The following is a 14836-nucleotide window of genomic DNA, read 5'->3' on the forward strand; positions in this document are numbered from 1 at the left end:
TTTGCTCGCCACTGCAGATTTCTTCGATACCCTTCACTCATCATGTACGGCGCCGGTCAAGGCCCTCAAACGGGCATTTCCACCCCCAGATCTAGCGCTTCTCTTCGGCCATTGACTCTCTCCCACGGCTCTCTCGAGACCTCTTTTCTCATTCCCACCAACCTCCATTTCCACGCCTCTCAGTTGAAAGACAAGTTTGTCGCTACTCTTCCCGAAGCCACCGACGAGCTTGCCCAGGATGACGAGCCATCATCCGTTCCCGACCTGGTCGCCAGATACCTTGGCCTCATTGCTCACGAGGTTGATGAGGGGGAAGATGATGAGCAAGGCTCATACGAGGAGGTCTTGAAGCTCGTTCTCAACGAGTTCGAGCGCAACTTCCTCCGTGGCAATGAAGCTCACGCCATTGCTGCCAGTTTGCCAGGCATCGAGTCTAAGAAGCTCGACTTCATCCGCAGCTACTACACCGCTCGTGCTGTGTGCAACCGACCAATCAAGCCCCACGCTTCAGCCCTTTTCCGAGCAGCTGAGGATGGCGACGCCGAAATCTACACAATTTTCGGCGGTCAGGGTAATATCGAGGAGTATTTCGAGGAATTGCGAGAGATCTTCAAGACGTACTCGAGCTTTGTCGGTGATCTGATCACCCGCTCAGCTGAGCTGCTCCAGACCCTCTCCAAGAACCCCAAAGCCGAGAAGATGTTCCCCAAGGGTCTTGATATCATGAACTGGCTTCATCACCAGGACTCTACTCCCGATGTCGATTATCTCATTTCAGCACCTGTCAGTTTCCCTCTCATTGGCCTTGTCCAGCTTGCCCATTATGAGGTGACATGTAAGGTTCTTGGTGTGCATCCTGGTATGCTGCGCGAGAGAATCACTGGTTCCACTGGCCACTCACAAGGCATTGTCATGGCCGCTGCAACAGCTGCTGCCGACTCTTGGGACTCGTGGAGAGACATCACCAGCTCTGTTCTTACCATGCTTTTCTGGATCGGAACACGAAGTCAGCAAGCATTCCCCATCACCTCCATGACCCCTACCATGCTTCGCGAGTCACAGGAGCACGGCGAGGGTGCACCCACTCCTATGCTTAGCATTCGAGATCTTCCTCAGGCTGAGGTTCAGAAGCACATCGATGCTACTAACCACTATCTCCCCGAGGACCGTCACATCAGCATCTCTCTCATTAACAGCCCACGGAACTTGGTTGTGACAGGACCCCCAACCTCTCTCTACGGTCTTAACGCTCAGCTGCGCAAGGTCAAGGCCCCTGTTGGCCTGGACCAGAACCGCATTCCCTACACAGAGCGAAAGGTTCGCTTCGCCAACCGATTCCTGCCCATCACAGCACCTTTCCACAGCAAGTACCTCGCCGAGGCTACCTCCATGATTGATGAGGATCTCAGGGATATCTCAATTGACTCCAGTGATCTCGGAATTGCTGTGTTCGATACCAACACTGGTAAAGATCTCCGAGAAGAGGTCAAGGGCAACATTGTTCCCGCTCTTGTTCGTTTGATCACTCGCGACCCTGTGAACTGGGAGAAGGCTACTGTCTTCCCTGATGCTACTCACATTCTTGATTTCGGCCCTGGTGGTGTTTCCGGCCTCGGTGTTCTGACCAGCCGAAACAAGGAGGGAACTGGCGTCCGTGTCATCTTGGCTGGTACTGTCGATGGTGGCATGAACGATCTCGGCTTCAAGGCTGAGCTCTTTGACAGAGACGAGGAAAATGCCGTCAAATATGCCATTGACTGGGTTAAGGAGTTTGGTCCCAAGCTTGTCACCAACAAGAGTGGCCGAACATACCTTGATACCAAAATGAGTCGTCTCCTTGGTCTCCCTCCCATCGTTGTTGCTGGTATGACTCCCGCTACCGTCCCCTGGGATTTCGTCGCCGCTACCATGAACGCCGGATACCACATCGAACTTGCTGGCGGCGGTTACTTCATTGGTCCCATGATGACCGATGCTATTACCAAGATCGAGAAGGCCATCCCCGCTGGTCGTGGTATTTCTGTCAATCTGATCTATGTCAACCCCCGTGCTATGGCATGGCAGATCCCCTTGATCGGCAAGCTTCGATCTGAGGGTGTCCCTATTGAGGGTCTTACCATTGGTGCTGGTGTTCCCTCTATCGAGGTCGCCCAGGAGTACATCGAGACCCTTGGCCTCAAGCATATCAGCTTCAAGCCCGGTTCCGTTGATGCCATCCAGGCTGTTATTAATATCGCCAAGGCCAACCCCCATTTCCCTGTCATGCTTCAGTGGACTGGTGGCCGTGGTGGTGGTCATCACTCTTTCGAGGATTTCCACCAGCCTATCCTCCAGATGTACGGCCGTATCCGACGACAGGAGAACATTATTCTTGTTGCTGGTAGTGGTTTCGGTGGTGCTGATGACACCTACCCCTACATCACTGGTGACTGGGCCAAGAAATACGGTTACCCTCCCATGCCCTTCGACGGTTGCTTGTTCGGTAGCCGCATGATGGTTGCCAAGGAGGCTCACACTAGCAAGGCGGCCAAGGAGGCTATCGTCGCTGCACCTGGTCTTGAGGACAGCGAGTGGGAGCAGACCTACAAGGGACCGGCTGGTGGTGTTCTCACCGTCCGATCTGAGATGGGTGAGCCTATCCACAAGCTTGCTACTCGTGGAGTTCGCTTCTGGGCCGAGATGGACCAGAAGATCTTCAGTCTCCCCAAGGAGAAACGAGTTGCTGAGCTCAACAAGAACAAGGACTACATCATCAAGAAGCTGAACGACGACTGTCAGAAGGTCTGGTTCGGTCGCAACAAGGAGGGCAAGGCCTGTGACCTTGACGACATGACCTATGCTGATGTTCTCCGTCGTCTTGTCGAGCTCCTCTACGTCAAGCACCAGTCTCGCTGGATTGACCGCTCCTACACTGTTCTCGTCGGTGACTACATTCACCGTCTTGAGGAGCGTATGACTACCACCCCTGGCAAAGCCTCTCTTCTCCAGAGCTACTCCGAGCTCAGCGAGCCTTTCGAGGTGATTGACCGCATCGTCGCTGCCTACCCCGACGCCGAGACCCAGATCATCAACGCCCAGGATGTTCAGCACTTCCTTATCATGTGCATGCGACCCACTCAGAAGCCTGTCACTTTCATCCCTGTCTTTGACGACAACTTTGAGTTCTACTTCAAGAAGGACTCCCTGTGGCAATCTGAGGATCTCGATGCCGTCGTTGGCCAGGATGTTGGCCGAACTTGCATCCTCCAGGGACCTGCCGCTGCCAAGTTCTCCACTGAGATCGATCAACCCATCAAGTCTATCCTTGATGGCATCCACGAGTCTCATGTTGAGTACCTTACTCGGGATCTTTACAACGACAACAAGGCTACCATCCCCTACATCGAGTACTTCGGTGGTAAGCTCGTTGACCCCGAGATGCCCCTTGATGTCGAGGGCTTGACTGTCAGCTACGACACCTACAAGAACACCTACCGCTTGTCATCGTCTGCCGCTGCCACTCTCCCTGAGCTTGACTCATGGCTATCTTTGCTTGCTGGACCCAACCGCAACTGGCGCCATGCTCTGCTCATGGCCGATGTTGTTGCTCAAGGCCAGAAGTTCCAGACCAACCCTATCCGACGCATCTTTGCTCCTTCTCGTGGTCTGTTTGTTGAAATCTCTTATCCCAATGACCCTTCCAAGACTACCATTGTTGTTCGTGAGCAGCCTCGTCACAACCAGTACATCGACGTCATCGAGGTTAAGCTCGTCGGCGAGAACAAGATCCAGGTCAACATGATCAAGGAGACCACTGCTCTCGGTAAGCCTGCTGCTCTACCTCTGGAGTTCACCTACCACCCTGAGGCTGGATACTCTCCTATCCGTGAGGTCATGGAGGGCCGTAACGACCGCATCAAGGAGTTTTACTGGAAGGCGTGGTTCGGCGAGGAGCCTCTCGACCTCGACGCTGATGTTACTGCTAAGTTCGATGGTGGCAAGACTACCATTACTGGCGAGGCTATCAACGATTTCGTGCACGCTGTTGGCAACCACGGAGAGGCTTTTGTCGACCGACCTGGTAAGACTGTCTATGCTCCCATGGACTTTGCCATTGTCATCGGCTGGAAGGCCATTACCAAGCCTATCTTCCCTCGCACCATTGATGGTGACCTCCTGAAGCTTGTCCATCTCTCCAACCAGTTCCGCATGATCCCCGGCGCCGAGCCTCTCAAGAAGGGAGACGAGGTCTCCACCACTGCCCAGATCAACGCTGTCATCAACCAGGAAGCTGGGAAGATGGTTGAGGTTTGTGGTACTCTCGTCCGTGACGGAAAGCCTGTCATGGAGGTCACCTCCCAATTCTTGTACCGTGGTACTTACACCGACTACGAGAACACCTTCCAACGAAAGGTTGAGACCCCTATCCAGCTTCATCTGGCCACTACTCGGGATGTTGCTATCCTTCGATCCAAGCAGTGGTTCTCCGTCGACGAGCTTCCTCAGAACATCGACTTGCTTGGCCAGACTCTGACTTTCCGTCTCCAAAGCTTGGTTCGCTACAAGAACAAGGCTGTCTTCAGCAGCATCGAGACACGCGGCCAGGTTCTGCTTGAGCTCCCCACCAAGGAGATCATCCAGGTCGGCAGCGTCGACTATGAGACCGGGGAGTCTCATGGTAACCCCGTTGTTGATTACCTTGAGCGCAACGGCCAACCTATCGACCAGCCCATCAACTTTGAGAACTCCATCCCCCTTAGCGGCAAGTCTCCTCTCGCTCTCCGAGCCCCTGCTTCCAACGAGAATTACGCTCGTGTGTCCGGTGACTACAACCCCATCCACGTCTCTCGTGTATTCTCCAGCTATGCCAACCTCCCTGGTACCATCACCCATGGCATGTACTCTAGCGCATCCGTGCGAAGCCTGATCGAGACCTGGGCCGCCGAGAACAATATTGGCCGTGTCCGAAGCTTCCACGCCTCACTTGTTGGCATGGTTCTGCCCAACGATGAGCTCGAGGTCAAGCTTCAACACACTGGCATGGTCTCTGGCCGCAAGATCATCAAGGTTGAGGTCCGCAACAAGGAGACCGAAGACAAGGTTCTTGAGGGCGAGGCCGAGGTTGAACAGCCTGTGACTGCCTATGTCTTCACTGGACAGGGTTCTCAGGAACAGGGTATGGGTATGGAGTTGTACGCCAGCAGTCCCGTTGCCAAGGAGGTCTGGGATCGTGCCGACAAGTACCTCCTCGACGCCTATGGTAAGTTACATGAATCGGTACTATCAATGTGCATCTGCTAATATGTCTCAGGTTTCTCCATCACCAACATTGTCAAGAACAACCCTAAGGAGCTCACTATTCACTTCGGTGGTCCCCGTGGTAAGGCTATCCGCCAGAACTACATTGCGATGACTTTCGAGACCGTGGCTGCGGATGGTAGCATCAAGTCCGAGAAGATTTTCAAGGAGATTGATGAGACCACTACCTCATACACCTACCGCTCTCCTACTGGTCTTCTCTCGGCCACCCAGTTCACTCAGCCTGCCCTTACCTTGATGGAGAAGGCCAGCTTTGAGGACATGAAGGCCAAGGGACTTGTGCCAAACAACAGCACCTTCGCTGGTCACTCTCTCGGCGAATACTCGGCCCTTGCTGCCCTTGCTGAGGTCATGCCAATTGAGAGTTTGGTGTCCGTTGTGTTCTACCGTGGTCTCACCATGCAGGTTGCCGTCGAGCGTGATGCTGCTGGTCGATCTAACTACTCCATGTGCGCTGTTAACCCTAGCCGCATCAGCAAGACCTTCAACGAAGCCGCTCTCCAGTTCGTTGTTGACAACATTGCTGAGGAGACTGGCTGGCTCCTTGAGATTGTCAACTACAACATTGCCAACATGCAGTATGTTTGCGCTGGTGATCTCCGTGCACTCGACACTCTTGCTGGTGTGACCAACTTTATCAAGATCCAGAAGATTGATATTGAAGAGGTCAAGGACAACATCGAGGAGGTTAAGGGACACCTCCGCGAGATCATCCGCGGCTGTGCCGAGAAGACTCTTGCCAAGCCCACACCTCTTGAGCTGGAGCGTGGCTTCGCTACCATTCCTCTCCGTGGTATTGATGTGCCCTTCCACTCGACCTTCCTTCGATCTGGTGTCAAGCCTTTCCGATCTTTCTTGCTCAAGAAGATCAACAAGACATCCATCGACCCCTCCAAGTTGGTTGGAAAGTATATTCCCAACGTGACGGCCAAGCCGTTCGCGCTGACCAAGGAGTACTTCGAGGATGTGTACAAGCTGACCAACTCGCCAAAGATTGGTGCTGTGCTGGCCAACTGGGAGAAGTATAACCAGGATGAGACCGCTACCAACGGTGTTGAGGGCAGCGACAGCTCCAGTGGCGAGTATGAAGGCTCTGGCCGTGCTGCTTAAGCGAGTTAGAAAACAAAAGAGAAAGGGAAATATAATAAAAAAAGAAGAAAAGGGACCATGCAGAGACATGATGTAACGGAAGATTAGAGATGGATGGATGATCACGAAGAGAGTTTACAGATTCCCGGCCGGATTGTTATCCTGGCATGAGTATATTACGATGTATCTTGTTATCCTTAGCTAGAGGGGCGTTTGTTTTTGCTACAAGTTTAGAGAATTTTGAATGTTTGATGATGACATTTGGTTCATAAATCGAATAATGTATCTCATCCTGTGAAAGCTTAGGGTGCACACGCAGTCTTGTGATGTTGGTTCGCTCCCGGTGTTGTCGTACAAGTGAAGCTCGTGTAGGAAATAATTGACGAGATAACGAAATACCTGGCATTGATTGGTGTGCCTCGGCTCGGCGATTGTACCACCCTACCTACCTTTGGACCCCACTGGTTCCGAGCGGTAGCGGTCGGCTGCCGGCGACGGCCGGAGACGGACAAATGGTGGAGATGGCCTATCAGGGGAATCAAGTCCGCTTTGGTCGCTAACAATATCGCAAACATAGATAAGTTTACGTGTTCATGAATGCGTATATAATGTCCAAAGGGGAAGGGCTTTAGATTTGTTCTTCTTGTTCTTGGGGTTTCTCTTTTCTTTCGGCTCTGTTCGCTATTACATCATCCCCACTTGGCATCTTACCTCGTATTGTTCAACAACACAGCGAACACTTGAGAGATTGAGATATAGAGGAATGAATCTACAATGGCGGGCTTAAAGAAGCAAGTCTTTGTGGGGACGTTTATATCCAGCAAAAGCCCCAAAGAGCTTGACTATCAGCATGATACGATCGTATGTGTTGATGGAGAGGGTAGAATTGTCAAGGTCGATACAGAGGGCGGCAGTACTGAGCAGATTGGAAAGAGGCTACGTGAAACTCTGAACTGGGAGCTCAGTGATGTAGATGTTCATATTGCGAAGCCCGGGCAGTTCTTCTTCCCTGGTTTTGTTGGTGAGTGATACGATACAGCCCTCGCTTTCCAAGAAAGACGCTGACAGAAACAACAGACTCGCATGTGCATGCATCTCAGTACCCAAATGTGGGAATCTTTGGGAAAACCACTCTCCTAGACTGGCTGGAGAAATACACATTCCCTCTAGAGTCAAGTCTAAAGGACTTGAGCAAGGCAAGGCGAGTATATGGCTCATGTGTTCGACGGACATTATCCCATGGAACGACAACAGCGGCTTACTACGCTACCATCGACGTAGCAGCAACGAACCTTCTCGCTGATCTCTGCTTAGAGATAGGACAACGAGCTCTTGTTGGGCGCGTGTGTATGGACAACCCTGACATGTGTCCAAGCTACTATCGCGATGAGAGTGTCGAACAAGGTCTTGAAAAAACGAGACAGACGATTCGACATGTTCAAAAAATCGACCCAGAGTTTAAACTTGTATCACCGGTGCTGACACCCCGATTTGCACCAACTTGCTCCAGCGATTCGATGAAGGGACTGGCCAAGATCCAAAAGGAACTGGATCTTCCTGTCCAGACACACGTTTCTGAGAACGAAGGAGAAGTCGAACTTGTCGCAAAGCTGTTTCCGGAGTCGGAGTCGTATACGCAATTGTACGATGATTGCGGTCTTCTTACTACCCGGACGATTCTTGCGCACGCGATTCACTTGACCGAAGCGGAGGCAAAGCTGATTGCACAGCGGGGAAGTAAAATCTCGCATTGTCCCTGCAGCAACAGTTCACTCACGAGCGGTTCTGCACGCGTGCGATGGCTCTGGGACAAGGGGATTACAGTTGGCCTGGGCACAGACATGAGCGGCGGCTACAGCCCTTCCATTCTCGAAGCAGCACGTCAAGCAGCCCTTGTGAGTCGACACGTCGCGATGGGAATGGACGAGGAAAAGGAACGGAGCAAGTTGACGGTCGAAGAGGTGCTGTATCTTGCCACTCGCGGCGGTGCAGAGGTTGTTGGACTGGCTGATAGAATCGGCGGGTTCGAGGAGGGAATGGAGTGGGACGCTCAGTTGATAGGTCTAGGAAGTGTCGATGAGAACGGCCTGGCGGAGGATGACGGGAATGTGAATGTTTTCGGGTGGGAAACTTGGGAGGAGAAGATTGCGAAGTGGCTGTTTAATGGAGATGACAGGAATGTCAAGAGGGTTTGGGTCAGAGGGAGAACAGTTCATGCGAGATAAGCCGAGACAAACTGTCTATGTTGTTTCAGACACTATAGCGAATACTGAATGACACCAATGCTATTTGTCGGTACAGCAGAAGAGAAGCACGCACGATCTCTGTCTGCCCTCGTGATCACCAGCGTCGATGTTTCACTAGATTTCATGCTCATTCAGCCCTAATATGCCATGAGTTACTACTAAACGAAGCGTGCTACGAACCCATGATAGGATTGTTACCGTGCGCTTTTTCTCTGTCACTTAATCACTCTATCACTGACGATTCATGTCACTACTGACTTAGCTGTATAATAGCTTTAACTGGCTGTGTGTCTGAATATAACTCCTGCCTACCAATCCGAGGCATGACACTTTTTGTGAAGAAAACACAACAGATCCGATTACCATGTGAGGCCTTGGCGTCACTGATATATCCTCCATACTCGTACAAAAATTACCAACCATCATCCTCCGATATGGTTCATAGCCCTCATATAATAGCCGAAACTCCATCTCCAATGATAGACACTCGTAACCGGGAGACCTCGATGTGACTGCATTTCATTCCGAGACTGTATCACTCCCTAATCGCGCGGCTTCTCACTTCAGCCCTGGCCAGGTCTTCCCAACGGGTTGACAGGTTTTCAAAATTGATTCCTTTAATCATCGGAAGGGAGATCCTCATAATGTGCGGTGAAGAGACTCTGGTTGCCCTCGGCTGTGAAAGAGTTCTCGAAGGTCAGGTATTTGTCGTTTACGAAGTCGCGAGCCCGAGGAGTGATGATCTGTTGGCTGGCACTAGGAGGCCGTCCGCCAAAGGCGTAAGGGTCTGCGTGATCGATGTGGTCAAGTCTAGCGCGTGCAAGCACGGCTGGGTTGAAGGCGTTGTGTGGGGTTGGGTTTGCAACTCTAGGGAGATCGGCTGCGGTGAACTCACGTCTAACGGTCTCGGGCTTCTTGACGTTACGGCCATTGCTCTTGCTGGCCCGGCTAGGCTTAGTGGCCTTGGTGACTCTATTGGGCTTCTGTCTGATCGTGGCGTTGTCATTGCCCTGAGGATTAGTGCTGCTGGAGGCATTGTCCTGGATCAAATTGTTGTAGGGGGCGGCATCGTAAATACCGTTGTTAGTAGGGAGACTGCCCTGGGGTCCGTAGTTGACAGGGGCATTGTCTTGAAAGTTGATGTCAAAAGAAGCATTGTTCTGACTACCGCTGTCGATAGAGGCATTGCTCAAAAAGCTGGTGTCAAAATTGACATCACCCTGAACACTGTAGTCGAGGGAGGTACTGCACTGAGTACTGTTGCCGAGAGAGGCATTGCCGTAAAGGCTGGTGTCAAGAGGGGTGTTGTCAATCATGGGATAGTCGAGAGAGGTACTGCCCTGAGTGCAGTCGTCGAGAGCGGTGATTCTTTGAAAACCATTGGCGTTGATGTTAATGCCCTGCATATCATCGGTATCAAAGAGAATGTCCTGGGGATTGCTCTGAATAAACCCATTATCCTGAGGCTCCAAGCTGAGGAAGTCATTGCTTTGAGGGTCAAAGTTGCTCAAGGCATCGCCCTGGAATTCGTCACCCATCACAGTCCCGCCAGGAACCCAGTTCTGCATGCCGTTGTTGAGCATGCCGTTGCTCAGCATGTTGTTTTCCTGCATGCCATAGTTGTTGAGAGGAGCCCCTTGAAAGTCAATAGACATATTAGGGGCGTTGTCGGTCTGAGCGTATGCCTGATAGGCCCAGTTGTTTGGAGGAAGTGAACTGTTGTTTATGGCGTGTCCACTAACCATGTTGTCAGTGTTCAGAGCGCCTTCATCCATTTTCAGAGCGTTTCCATCCATAGTATCGTTAAGATCCATAGAACTGTTGTTGTTGTTGATAGGAGTGCCAACATCCATAGTATTGTTGACATCAGTAGTGTTGACATGTTCGATTGTGCCTCCAGCATCGGCACTTTCACCGATATTGGCTGTAGGCTCAACTGGAACACCATTGATGTTGATGGGGCCACTTGTGTTGGCTTGGATACTGTCGTTTTGGTTGTAGTTGATCGAAGTAGGGGCTTCGGCCGTGTCACCAGTCGTCACACCGGCAGCGGTAGTGGTATCGACATGGATTACATCGTCAGGAAAGATCATGTCAATGAACTCCTTGAGATCCATCTCAGGGAGTTTTTGACCCTCAGACTGTGCTTCTTGTCTTTCACGATCTTTGGCCTCGATGGCAGCAATGATTGCTTGAACCTCTCTCTCCTTCTTCGCCGCGTCCTGTTTCGACAGTCGCTAGACACAACATGTTAGTAAGTTCCTGGGATACCAGAGTCGTAAGCACTGTATGTAACTCACTGCGTTTGTTGAATTTCGATTCGAATGTTCTAATCCTTTGTCTTTCTTAATGTGCATCGATTGAGCTAGTTCGGCTTGGCACACTTTTTCCTCCATATCTCTCAACATTGTGTTCTTGTTCTCCTCCGAGATGGCGTTCCATTCTCCAGCGTTGGCGCCAAGGGAGATAGCCTTGAGGCGCCACCAGTTCATTTGGGTTTGTAAGTTGGCAATGATACTCTTGTAGTTCTTCTCTTTCTCTTCTCGTCGCTCACGGGTTCCCTTTGCAGCTAAGTTGTTGCGGCTAAGATCGACCTTCTTCTGTTTGTTGAGGATAACATTGTTCCTCTTATTTAGGACTTCCTGCAGACGAGCGTCTTTGACTCCGGGCGGCATCAAGTAGGTACTACCAACAAATTCCTTGGGAGGCTGTTTAGCAAGCTCTGAGGCTTTGGGGATGGGAATGTTGTCAAGATGTGTCTGATTCTTGAGCTCGTCTTCAATCATCTCAAAGCGACCATCAACCTCGTCCTTGGGAAGAGCTGGATCGGGACCCAAGCCAACTTGGCTGAGCTTGACACCCCCGATGTGTATTGTGTGAGTACGAGGGTCCATAGAGCTAGCGTCATACTCCGCCAGAAGCTGGGGGTCAATCGGAAGGTCAATGGCTGTCTGTTGATTATCCGTGCCCATCTCAGAAGATGAGCCGCCGGACAGGTTCACAAGACCTAGAACGCTGGCAGATACTGGATCTGTCTCTTGTTCAGGCGCAGTTGAGTTGGCAGCACCCTGGCTTTCAGCAGCTTGTCGAGCAGCTTGGATTCTATTGTATTCGATGACAACCAGGTTAATAATTCCCTGGACAACAACCGGTTTAAGAGTGCCTTCTTTTCCGTATTGGTTTCTGTGGTATTGCTTGAACGCCTCAGAGAAACCATCGATCTCCCACCATGCACCAGGGATGGGATCAGTACGGGGTGCCTGGAACTGAAGTTGTTGAGCCGGCTGATGTGGCGGTAGATCGATCGTAGATGGAGGTGCTTGGGTTCCAGACTGAGTAGACTGAGATGCCTGTAGGTCAACCGTAGAAGAAGATGCTTCGATCTCAGGCTGACTAGGCTGATATGCCTGTGGGGCAACCGTAGGAGGAGATGCTTCGATCTCAGGTTGAGTAGGCTGAGATGCCTGTGCAACCGCAGAAGGGGGTGCTTGGATATGGGGTTGAGCAGGCTGAGAAACCTGCAGAGCGGGCTTCTTGGTAACAGGGCCCTCCTGGGAAGCTGAGGGAGAGACACTGTCGATAGTTCGCTTCCGAGACTTTCTCGGCTGCTTGGCCTTTTGAGAAGGGGGTGCTTCGGCTTGAGGTTGCTGAACCTGTTGAGATGCCTGTAGAGCGACTGTAGAAGGAAGGGCTTGGATCTCAGGTTGAGTAGGCTGAGATGCTTGCAGAGCGGGCTTCTTGGTAGCAGGGCCCTCCTGGGAAGCTGAGGGAGAGACACTGTCGATAGTTCGCTTCCGAGACTTTCTCGGCTGCTTGGCCTTCTGAGAAGGGGGTGCTTCGGCTTGAGGTTGCTGAACCTGTTGGGATCCCTGTGGAATAGACAACTGAGAGGTTGAGGCCTGTGCTTGAGCCTTCTTAGGCTGTCTTCTTCTGGGCTTCTTGGCAGGGGTGGCACCCGTCTGAGGTTGTTGAGACTGTTCAGTGACGGGGACAGTAGGTAGCGGGGGAGTAGTTGATGTCTGAGCTGTTTGGGTTCCAGCAGCCTGTGGGAGGCTGATACCAAAAGCTCGGATAGATGCAATAGCTTCTTCTGCAGACCCAGGTGACAGATGTACTTGAGACACAGGGCGTGCAGATTGAAGCGGCTTCAAGGGAGGTCCTTCAGACATGGTGTCTTCGGGACGCGAAACCGCGTGTGGGATTTAAATAGAATGTGTGATTATGTGAAGGTGATTCTGTGATCAGTGTATCGTGTAGTGATTAAGGGCAGATGTTATTTGCGGCAGTGAATAACTGCACAAATTGTGGAAGGGAGATATGGTAGTGCAGTGATTCTCTGATGTAGTTCAAAGAGATGAAATCGCAAAGCATAAGATGCTCGTGATTGGAAGAGAGATCAAGAGAAGATGATCCAAACTGTAGAAGTGTGTTGCGGTAGAAAAGAAGTTTGGGGTTCTGAGAGTGATGTTGTGATGGGAGATGAGAGAGGAGAGAGGAGAAAGGAAGAGATGGGGGGAACGAAGTGGGTGGAGCAACCAAGAAGGCAGAGCAGCAAACGCAGTGAAGCGGACCTCGAACTGCCAGTGCCAGCATAAATAGCGGGCTATGCAGTCGAGACAATCCAGTGAGTTCCCTACATGGCAATTTCGCAGTGGCATAGGGGCATTATGAGCTAAGGCACTTGGTCACTGCGAGGTATAGTCCGCCTATGACAGTGGAGGCACGCGTAGACAGACAGTTTAGAGATACTAGACGCGCCTGAAGACGTGATCAAGAAAAGGAAACGTCACGGGCATAGCAACAGGTTATATCCCATCTGATGCAACGGAAGCCATATGCTGCGTTTTTGTTTGGCAGCCCACGTGAGCATATCCCATACGTCTTTTGACAACATTCTCTAAATAGGCGATCCTGAGCATGCTCTACTACGTATCTGTATCGAATATATAATATTTCACAAGTGATGCATGCCTATGAAGCTATATCATGGAGTGTCTGGCGGACCCTATGCGTTGAAGTCGAGAGTGGAGTTCCATATCCTGGCACTGCAGAGCCTCTATCCCCCACAGCAAGTTGATACTAATGGAAATAAACGGCCAATCGCCTGGGTGAAGAAAACACATGACGTGGTTACTCGCGAGGGTGCACGAGGCGTAACATGTCAGGAAAACAATTCCAGCAAGAATGCACTCTGATAGTTGTTTATATAACTCAAGCTCTTGCTCTCATTGCATAGATATCTAAGGGAGCAATCTTTGGTGAGTCATTCTTCATTATTTCTTTTGTTGATGTCTTCATTCGTTTTGGTGGTTTACCCCCCAACTCGCCAACTCGCCCCATTATTGGCATTTACTAGTGTCCAAGCTTCCAAAACCCAACCCGGAGGACCTCTTATATCGTGTCTTCATCTTCAAGTTTTTTCTTGGAGTCGTATCGATCGTTCCGCTTCACCACAGCTAACTCGTATCATGTCTCGTTTCGTAGGCAGTGGCCGTATCGATGGTACACATCAAAACAGCTCGTCGAATCATTGAACTATCAGGACAAAAACGACAGAGCCACAATGCTACGCCATCTGGGTACGTCGGGATGCATTTTCGAAAGCGTAGGATTGTCCTGTGTTGATGGGCGTAAATAGGGGTCACGGTTGGCGTTGGCCGTCATCAGTGTCGTTGGTGATGCACCGACATTAACAAGAAGGAGAAAAAGCCTGAGATCGACTAAGAGGACGAAATAGTCCATCCAAGCCAATATACTGAGATGAACATGTTCGCTCTTCATGTCGTTGTCTTACTGAACATACTTGCTCACCACCCCCCTTCACTTTACATTTGCGCCCTTTGTTTGAACATCACCCAGCACTCACTCACATACAACTCATTGCTAATCTCTTCCTTTACCAGTCATTCTACCATTATCGATCGCGAACCATCTCAAGAAAGACACGATTCGTCAATAACTCAAAAAGATTAATAGGAATTGAATTTCCGCATGCCAAAAGACTTGGCTTTTCGACAACACATCGCTGTCCGCTTCATGGTATCTAAAAGCACCGTGCCGCTCCCATACTCAAGTCATGTCTCGAGTCCATCAAGGCCGTTATCCACCCGAAAGAGAGTGTCCCAATACGCCGCCGCGAATACGTTACCCCCTTTTTCCAATCCCTATGGCTTGCTTGCCGTTATCTTGACCCAGAGCCCTGC

At 51.1% G+C, this 14836-nt stretch overlaps 3 protein-coding genes across 3 annotated transcripts; 2 read left to right on the forward strand and 1 right to left on the reverse strand.

Moving 5' to 3' along the window:
• Positions 1-42: 42 nt before the first annotated feature.
• Positions 43-6408, forward strand: FSUBG_7175 (fatty acid synthase beta subunit; the record flags this gene model as incomplete). Its single annotated transcript, XM_036685452.1, has 2 exons — positions 43-5239; positions 5291-6408. 2 exons carry the CDS (start codon positions 43-45, stop codon positions 6406-6408), a joined length of 6315 nt encoding a protein of 2104 aa, XP_036537319.1.
• Positions 6409-7161: 753 nt separating this feature from the next.
• On the forward strand, positions 7162-8612 carry FSUBG_7176 (guanine deaminase; the record flags this gene model as incomplete). The annotated part of the gene is made up of 2 exons (XM_036685453.1): positions 7162-7408; positions 7465-8612. The coding sequence occupies 2 exons, from the start codon at positions 7162-7164 to the stop codon at positions 8610-8612; spliced, it is 1395 nt and encodes a 464-aa protein (XP_036537320.1).
• Positions 8613-9250: 638 nt separating this feature from the next.
• Positions 9251-12802, reverse strand: FSUBG_7177 (uncharacterized protein; the record flags this gene model as incomplete). The annotated part of the gene is made up of 2 exons (XM_036685454.1): positions 9251-10870; positions 10934-12802. The coding sequence occupies 2 exons, from the start codon at positions 12800-12802 to the stop codon at positions 9251-9253; spliced, it is 3489 nt and encodes a 1162-aa protein (XP_036537321.1).
• Between the last annotated feature and the right edge of the window lie 2034 nt (positions 12803-14836).

Source organism: Fusarium subglutinans (genome assembly GCF_013396075.1).
Source record: "Fusarium subglutinans strain NRRL 66333 chromosome Unknown NRRL66333_c0000089, whole genome shotgun sequence".
Taxonomy (NCBI): Eukaryota; Fungi; Ascomycota; class Sordariomycetes; order Hypocreales; family Nectriaceae; genus Fusarium; species Fusarium subglutinans.